This window comes from Prionailurus bengalensis, chromosome B4 (genome assembly GCF_016509475.1).
Source record: "Prionailurus bengalensis isolate Pbe53 chromosome B4, Fcat_Pben_1.1_paternal_pri, whole genome shotgun sequence".
Taxonomy (NCBI): Eukaryota; Metazoa; Chordata; class Mammalia; order Carnivora; family Felidae; genus Prionailurus; species Prionailurus bengalensis.
The window spans coordinates 44,252,127-44,261,329 of NC_057358.1; the positions used below are offsets into that span (position 1 = coordinate 44,252,127).

General features: G+C 42.2%; 1 protein-coding gene across 1 annotated transcript; it reads left to right on the forward strand.

Annotated features, from left to right (window-relative positions):
* On the forward strand, positions 1–8,891 carry TMEM52B (transmembrane protein 52B). Its single transcript, XM_043561813.1, has 6 exons — positions 1–148; positions 481–626; positions 2,643–2,686; positions 5,276–5,314; positions 5,853–6,019; positions 7,237–8,891. The coding sequence occupies exons 2-6, from the start codon at positions 573–575 to the stop codon at positions 7,476–7,478; spliced, it is 546 nt and encodes a 181-aa protein (XP_043417748.1). The 5' UTR covers positions 1–148; positions 481–572; the 3' UTR covers positions 7,479–8,891.
* Positions 8,892–9,203: the final 312 nt, after the last annotated feature.

Here is a 9,203-nt window from a genome sequence, read left to right on the forward strand (position 1 = left end):
TCACATGGAGAAGGGGAGTGAATGGAGGTTGGCAATTATTCAACAGTCGCCCTGAAAAGTGCGGGTGAAGGACCAAGAATATTACTCTTTTTCTGATGGAGACGAGAACTTGTTTGATCACCAGCAATCTGCCTTTGAGCCTCCTAAAGTTAAGTTTCTCACCACTGCCTAGAGAAATACGTAATTCTGAGGACTGATGTGTCCTCCCTGAATGTCTTCCTTTTGGGGACAGTGGGAGAAAGTTAAAGACCTACAGAAAGGATTACTAATAGGGAAGGAAGGAAGGCAGGGGGAAGCGAATGTGGATAACATAAAAACAGAGTAGAAATAGAGAAAGAAGCCAGGATGAAAGGGGAGAGAAAGACCACAGAAAATAAAAGCCCAAGGGAATAAGAGGACAGAACAAAAGAGAGTGAGAAAGAGCGCGCGCGCGAGAAGAAGAAAACTGATTTACTGCTGAGAAAAGTTTGTCTCCTTAAGTCCTCTAGGTCCGGAAGTCAGACCTAGCACAGAGCATGGAAAGGAGGCAACAGACACCCAGTCCGTGATCCTGGAGAAGCGGTTCAGCCCCCATGGTGATGCAAGCCCAGGCCGTGACAGCCTCTGCCCTGGTGTATTTCATCCAGGTGAGTGTGAAAACACAAAAGCAAACCTTTGTTGGTTTGTTGGTTTGTTTGTTTGTTTCTCAGATAAATCGACTCTCAGAAGACCTTTGGGGGAAATGGATGAGAGGAAAGACACATATTGGACCAAAGGGGTCGTGGAGAAAAAAATGACTGGAATGTTTCCTTAGTGTTATAGTGTTTCGCGGTCCATGAGTGGGTAATGACATCAGTGAAATGGGGGTGGGGGGGGAGTAGTGGCAGAAATTAGGGTCACCGGAGATACATGCAGAGTAGCTATGGTCATTCGGAAGGGCCACTTATCGATATTTCTTTTAGCATCGTATCACCCGTCCCTCAAAATCCCAAATGTATTCTCAAAAGAATGACACAGTTTCCCTGCATGGAGTTTCCACATCAGCACTGGTACAGTTCTAACAGCTTAGGTGCCTCCGGATCAGAAATCAGTTAACCGAGGAAAACTCTTTCGAAATACTTTGGACTTTTTATTTCTCGCCACTAAAAATCAGAAGGCCCTAAGTAACTCATTAGCTGAGAAAAGGGTCATTAGACTGATGATCCTGGACAACTGTCAAGGGGAAGTTTGCATAGTTAGGAAGGGATGGACCGTCCGTTTTGATTTCTATGTCCTCGTTAAAATAATGCCTGCAAATCCATTTCTTTCTTCTTGTATTTTCCTTTTGCTTCCTCTTCATTTCCTTGCTTTTCCCTTTCCTTCTTTCCTCTTCTTTTTTTCTCTTCTTTTTCTTTCCTCTTCTTCTTTCCCCTTCTTTCTTCTTCTCCTTCTCCTCCTTCTCCTTCTTGCAATAATACCCAAACGAAGTATTTTATCTGTTTGGCACGTTAAACTTTTCTTACCTTTAGTCAGGAAAAAGAAACACAGAACCAGGGCTGGGCTAAGAAAATACACTTTGTCACCCTTAGTGACCAACCATTTTAAAATAAAAAAAAAAGAGAGAGAGAGAGAGAGATTCTCAAATGTTGTCTGCAGAAGACACCTGGTTAATCCTTTTACAAACCCTTTTTGCCTGATGTATTGTGACAGTGTGTGTCCCCTCTCGCTTCCATAAACTCGCAATGAGCACAACTCTCTGTTCCTTGTTGAGGGCCTTTGCGGTTTTTGTTGTTGATTTCCTGGAAATATTAAGTCATTCAAGTTACAGGAAGAGAGATACAGTCTCTGAATGCAAGTTTCTCTATTTGGGGAGAAAGTCAACTGAAATACAAGGTAAAAAAGGAGTAGAAGCTTTCATTATTATTAGCAGAAGGGACTTGCTAGCAATACCGAGGAGTCGTTAGAGCAGATTTATCCCTTGTTCTATTAATTCATTCAACGCGTGTATAGGATAAAGGCTGATCGGAATTCTGGCTACCTCAGTGGGAGCACACAGTTGGTCATGTTAACTTAAATTCCTTTGCCTCCGTCACTTAATCTTTCAAAATAAGGTTAAGTATACCCACCTACATGATTATTGCAATGAAATGTTAAGACATGCTTAGCTGACTGGCGTATCGTAGCCACTGAATAAATCAAATTGTTCCCTTCCTTTGTCCCTTTCTCTTTTTTCATATAGTGTGTTATTGATGCACTAAGGGAATAAAATAGAGGAGTGGTCTAGAATGCAATTTGTAACTGGGAGAGAATTAGGAAGACAATAACAACATCCTGAGGGACAGATCAGGAAATTTCTAGGACAAACAAATTGATTTAAATGCTGCCTAAGGTGTAATGCTCACCCACCTCCAAAAAGCAAAACAAAACCATAACCTCCCCCCCCCCCCCCGCAAAGCCAAGATATTTGTTCCTCCAGGTCCTCCCATTTCAAATCTAATAATCAGCGGGCATGGGAGCAATGAAAACCAACAATCCTCAACCTGCCTGACCCTCTGACCTCGTCCTCATATTTTCCCGGCTGTCACCATGCAGTCTAACAACGCAGAGTCATGAGGAACAGTCGATAGGCTGCTGAGCAGAGCAATGAGACATTTCCCTGTCTGAGACTATTTCCCTTCCTACAGCTTCCTCGGGCAAGATGTGAGGAGAACTGTGTGAGTCCTGAACAGTAAGTATCTGAGACCCGACTGGGAAGCAGGAGAAACAGACAAAAACATTAGTACCCAAAACAGGGTCAAAGGGTCATCGGATATCTGTGACTTCCCTTTATCTTTACTTACACGGCCATCAGCCCACTAATCACAGACAGAGTTATCCAAAAATAAAGACACGCACCAGGGTGTCATCCTAAGTACTTAAAATAAAATCACTGACAGCATTTTTTCCCCCCACGGCCAATCTCCCCCTTAAAACATCGGAATTAACCTCCGTTTATATAGTCACAGAGATTTGCAAAAGGTTTTCTCGCCCATGCTTCTTTGTGACTCATCAAGACAGACTGGGTTCAAAAATCTCATCCTGGGCAGATAAGTTTGGGTAATTCCAAAGTAGCATCACCACCTGAGGTATGAAAAGCATTTTCCGTATTTTAGGGCATATCACTATTTTTTTTTTTCTAAATTTTTTTTTATTAGTTTTCTTTATTTTTGAGAGGCAGAGAGAGACAGAGCGTGTGTGGGGCAGGGGGGCAGAGAGAGAGGGAGACACAGAATCAGAAGCAGGCTCCAGGCTCTGAGCTGTCAGCACAGAGCCCGATGCGGGGCCCGAACTCGTGAACCATGAGATCATGACCTGAGCCGAAGTCGGACGCTCAACCGACTGAGCCACCAGGCGTCCTGGGCATATCACTATTTAATGCACATGTCATTTAGCTATGACTTTGAGGTCATTATCCCTTAATCTAAACCTATCACGATTAGGTCTTACATAGACACAGAGGACACATAAGGGGAAGAGATTCATTTCACTTGGAGGTAAATTACTTAAAAAAAAAAAAAAAAAAAGAAGCAGGGCCAGTTGGAACAAAACAGTTGCTCAGCGTGAAGGAAAACATATATTTAGCCATGGGAAGGGTTTCTCAATAGCTAAGTCTGTTAAACCCAGGGGAAATGGTGGTGGCCTTGACTGCTTGTCACACTGTCTGAGGTTTTAGACACCTACCAGTATAGGAAGAGTCCGTTTTTGTTTTTAGCTGTTATGTTCTTTATTATTATTTTTTTCCATTTTTATTTAATTTATTTTTTAAAATTTGCACCCAAGTTAGTTAGCACAGAGTGCAATGACGATTTCAGGAGTAGATTCCTTAATGCCCTTTACCCATTGACCCCATTCCCCCTCCCACACCCCCTCCAGTAACCCTCTGTTTGTTCTCCATATTTAAGAATCTCTTATGTTTTGCCTCCCTCCCTGTTTTTATATGATTTTTGCTTCCCTTCCCTTATGTTCATCTGTTTTGTCTCTTGACGTCCTCATAAGAGTGAAATTATATGATATCTGTCTTTCTCTGACTACTTTCGCTTAGCATTATACCCTCTAATTCCATCCACGTAGTTGTGAATGGCAAGATTTCATTCTTTTTGATTGCCGAGTAATACTCCACTGTAGGTGTGTGTGTGTGTGTGTGTGTGTGTGTGTGTGTATATGCTACATGGAAGAATCATTTTTAACACAGTGAGAATTGTAACATTGTAGAGCAAGAAGAGGCTTTAAATAAATGGGGAATGTGAGAAAACCTACAGGAGACACTATTTATTGAAAAAGCAAACTATCTGTTACAAATGTACAACCGAAAAGAGGAGGTAGAAGTGAATTTCAATGGGTTTCAATAGTTCAGTGTATCAGAAAGTATAATTAAATTTGTTTATCTTCAAAAAAAAATTTGTTCCTCTTCAAAGATAAATAGTTCTTCTCTCTCCCCTTTGTACACTCCTGAGCTTACCCCACAATTCCTTCTCCCCCGCAATCCATATATTTTTCATCCCTAGAGAGAAAATTTATAATTGCCATTATTACTTCAGTTAATTTAATTAACTTCCGACACAGCGAAGTTGGGCTTGACAGTTTTGTCCCTTCCCGTTTGGCTTCAGTGGGTGTGCATATCAGTTTTGATCATGGATGTGAAAGTTCAGGGTTTTTTCTTTTATGGTGAGAGTTTTTCTGGTGGCCCTTGCGACAATTGACAGCACGTAAATTACAAACTTCACTGCATTGTTTTCGTCTTATAACTAAAATTTTCTTTCTGTTTAAATTTTACTGATCGCTAATGTATCCAAACGTCAACTTTCATATCCATTTGCAAACTTTGTAAACTCACATTCCAGGCTCTTCCCTGATAATTGTCCTCGTAACAGTTTATAGTGGTCACGACTACCCTTTCTATAAACGCTGTTTTCATAATCACTACTCTAGTCGGTCTTATAGTGCTTTACAAAAGTATTTACACCATGCCATCTGTAGTATAAAATTCTTAAGGCGTCCCATTTTGTAATATGTTCCGCTGGTTATACTGAAGTCACTATAACTTGTATGTTAACTAACTGGAATTAAAACACAAACTTAAAAAAAAGTATACATACACACACACACACACACACACATATACACACACACACATATATATGTTGTGATGCTTTTATTATAACAAGGTAGCATTATCACATTGTAACTCATATTTCTGATTCTGGAACTACAATAGGCATTGACTATATTTTTATTACAGAAAAAAAAAACTCTAAACACCTTTATTCTTTCTCCATAGTTGCCTGACCACAGATTGGGTACATCTCTGGTATATATGGTAAGTTTCAACTCTAATACCCAGAAAGACATCTCAAAGGAACTTTCTTTTTATCAAGGGCATTTGCTTTTTTTTTAATCTATTTATTTTTTAGTTTTTAAATATACTGATGCAGAAAAAAAAAAAACGTATGAGACACCCAGTGTACTTAACCTTGCATCCCACGGAGTCAAGTTTCTTTACCTCATTGTTAACTATGTGACAATATGCCAGGATTTCCTATTTCAATACCTTCTCCTCGGCCAACATCGAAAGGTTATGGTGTATTTTCTCAGCGTTAGCTCCAGAAATTTCTACAGGAAGGAGGATACTTTCTACGGTAGAAACAGACCCTCCACACTGCATTAAATCTCTTATTGTTTTAACGAACCGATACAGTCTTGCTGACGAATAAGTACATGTGTATAAAGAAGTATTATGGCCATTCCATAAAATATTCAAACAAAGTCAGAGTGCAGACACTGAAGGCCGATTATTTCCCAGGGCTGGGAAACACACCAGACCCCAGGGCGGTCACTGCCCCGTGGTCATCTTGCAGGTTGCTGGTGGTCATTGGCGGGCTGCTGCTTCTGTGTGGCCTGACTTCTGTGTGCTTCCGCTGCTGTCTGAGTCGCCAGCAAAACGGGGAAGAGGAGGGCCGGCCTCCCTATGAAGTGACAGTCCTCGCTTTTGATCATGACAGCACTCTCCAGAGCACTATCACTTGTGAGTACTGTGACATTATAACACTGGACGGGGATGAAAAGAACCATCAGGACAGAGCAACGGATATAGAAACAAGGACTGAATCGTATTTTTTAGAAACTGTTTGAAATTAAAAAAAAAAAATATATATATATATATACTTATTTATTTTCGAGAGGCAGAGAGAGCATGAGCCAGGGAGGGGCAGAGAGAGAGAGAAAAAGAGAGAGAGAGAGCACGGAACAGGCTCCGCACTGTCAGCACAGAGCCTGACGTAGGGCTCCAACTCACAAACTGCGAGATCATAACTTGAGCCATGAGACCCTGACCTGAGCCAAAGTCAGATGCTTAGCCGGCTGAGCCACTCAGGCACCCCTGAAGAGTACTGAAGATTCTAGGATTCAGGGTCATTCTAATTTCAGGGAGCCTGATGGTGTGGTGACCTGGGCTCATGCTGATGCTGTCTTCTCCAGTAGTAGTCGGACTCATGATAGAGTGAAGAAGTAGAACGTTGGAGAAAACATTGGGAATGTTTCATAGGAAGAGTTACCCAGTCTATAAACTTATTTTGATAAAGCAATTTTAAACCATGAGTGCATCCCTTTTTTCAAAAATGTCTTGGATTTTGTGAGAACTTGTATCTTCTATTGCCAATATATATTATTTTATCTCTCTGGAGAAATTAGCCACGCGTGCTTTCAACCCTTTGTTCTGTAGCGTGTCTATGCATATACTTAAGGAGTAGCTTACCATTCCCTTGAGGATCATAAAACACTTTCCTTTGTCTCCTTCGGTTCTCTTCTTTATATTATATTTATGTAAGAGCCGGTGGCCCAACATTGTGATATTTATTTTGAAAAAAAAAATATGTTTGCTGTTCACCTTTCCTGCTTTTCTTGTGTTCATTTTAGAGAACAGAGAAATAAGACAGAAATAAATATTTCTAAGGAGTCTGCATTATCGGTGCGTTGGTGTAAAGTCTATAAAGGGAAAGGACGGGGCTGTGAGATATGGGAACACAATTTAGATGAGCCGAGGACCCCAGAGAAGACAGGCTCTCCTAGCAGAGTGAAGTTGGTTTCCAAACAGCCCTCGCGGGATTTTCATAACATCTGTGGCCGAGAGTGACAATGAGTTTGGACACTTGCTAAAAACGAAGGGAAATTAAGTGTGTTGTAAGTCCCTGATTTCTGAGGATGCCGCACTTTCTTTAGCTCTATTCCTTCTTTTCTCCCCAGCCTTGCAGTCGGTATTTGGCCCTGCAGCTCGAAGAATCCTGGCTGTGGCTCACTCCCACAGCCCCCTGGGCCAACTGCCTCCCTCTTTGGACACCCTCCCAGGGTATGAAGAAGCTCTTCACATGAGTCGCTTCACCGTTGCAAGGTGTTGGCCGAAAACACCTGACCTACCCCCAGTGCCAGAAGAAAAGCAGCTGTCTCCAGTGGACGAGTCTCCTCGAGCAGGACCCTCTTCCAACTGATGGGAATTCTGATTTTATAAATGGGGTGGGGGATCCCCAGCGTAGCCACAGACAGACAAATGGGACATTTTTTCCCCTAACTTTTGGAAGATTTAGGATGACGACTATACATTATTCAGTGGGAAGGATGGCTTCCCACTCTTCGTTTCCAGCCACGTGTGTTTTCTAACACGGAATGCTCTAACTGGGAACTCTAATTCTTTATCCAGTGGCCCGAATTTGCAACTAACCTCTAGCAATGCTGACTACTCCTGAACCAAGAAAGCATCAAAAGTACCTTGAATGCCTATAGCTAATTGAGTTCCTTTGCCTATGGGATACTGCAGGTGGTTTTTCTTTCTGCCAGCTGTAACGCAAGAGTAGATTGTGGCACATTTGAGGAGAAAGACAAGAGTGTAGGCACAGCCATAGACACGAATGCACTGAAGCCGTGAATTCTCCCTCTTGAGAGAACATTCACTTTTCTACTGAATGCCAGTGACACTCTTGGCATCATAATACCTAATACCTAAGTGGACCCAGGTAATCGTAATACCTAAGTGGACGTTCAGGATCCAGGGGTAGGATTGCAGTCACGGGCTAAGGGAACAGAGTACATACGGTACCCAAGTGCCGAATATCAAGGTCTTTCCTTCACCCTGGTCCTACTCTCTAGCAGTATGAGAAACTTCATGGAGTGCAGTAACACTTTCTATTAATTTCTCAGTTTTTCTGCCTTGCAAACACATGCACGCACACGCGCGCGCGGGTGCACGCCTGCACAGACACACGCAGTCTTTTCTCTAAAAGAATGGCATTGTTTCGCTTCTTTTCTCTTTCTGGCTGACCCCTTAAAACCAGGTTATCTATAGTGACCCACACTAGTCTCTAGGAGTGGCCTTCACTGCCACCTCGTGGCCATGGTAGAAAATGTCGTCTCCTATTTGAGCCGATCTGCACCCCTCTCCAGTTCTTGGGAGTAACTAACTGAACTCAGCCCGGGTGGCATCCTGCCGTGTCGTGCTAAGCTGTCCGCCTGAAATACTACTGGACAATTGGGGATATGATGTATTGTTACTGGACAACTGAGAAAGTAAAGTGTATTGAGGAAAAATTACTTGCCAGTGACCTTAGATCAATCACTGAAAATCTTTAAAGGAGTTTCCTCATCTGTAAAATCGGGGATAATAACACCTCCGAGGATTGTTGCGAGGCTCAAATAAGCTAGATACAAATGACAAGATTTGTAAAGTATTATGCACATGGATTTGTCGCTCTTGATATTGACATCTAATTTTCACCTGGCTACTATGATTCTGAGAATTGTGCTCTCGTTTGTTCTTTGGCCACCCAGCTTGTTAGGTTACCGCTAAGTCACGCTGGAAGTCACTTTTATTCGTCAATAAATATCTGTCGATTGAGGTTAACGACCAATGATATGTGATTCCTTTTAAAATAGTCTGTGTAGGGGCCCCTGGGTGGCCCAGTCGGTTAAGTGTCCGACTTCAGCCAGGTCACGATCTCGCGGTCCGGGAGTTCGAGCCCCGAGTCGGGCTCTGGGCTGATGGCTCAGAGCCTGGAGCCTGTTTCCGATTCTGTGTCTCCCTCTCTCTCTGCCCCTCGCCCGTTCATGCTCTGTCTCTCTCTGTCCCAAAAATAAATAAACGTTGAAAAAAAAATTAAAAAAATAAAATAAAATAAAATAGTCTGTGTAGAGGGAAGGGATGTTTGAGAAAACTCATTTAT

Bases quoted from the DNA above. Each gene is read 5' to 3' on its own strand.
- TMEM52B (XM_043561813.1), top strand. From the start codon at position 573: ATGGTGATGCAAGCCCAGGCCGTGACAGCCTCTGCCCTGGTGTATTTC. The intron at 627-2,642 runs GTGAGTGTGAAA...CCCTTCCTACAG, and splicing joins CCCTGGTGTATTTCATCCAG to CTTCCTCGGGCAAGATGTGA. The intron at 2,687-5,275 runs GTAAGTATCTGA...CTTTCTCCATAG, and splicing joins AACTGTGTGAGTCCTGAACA to TTGCCTGACCACAGATTGGG.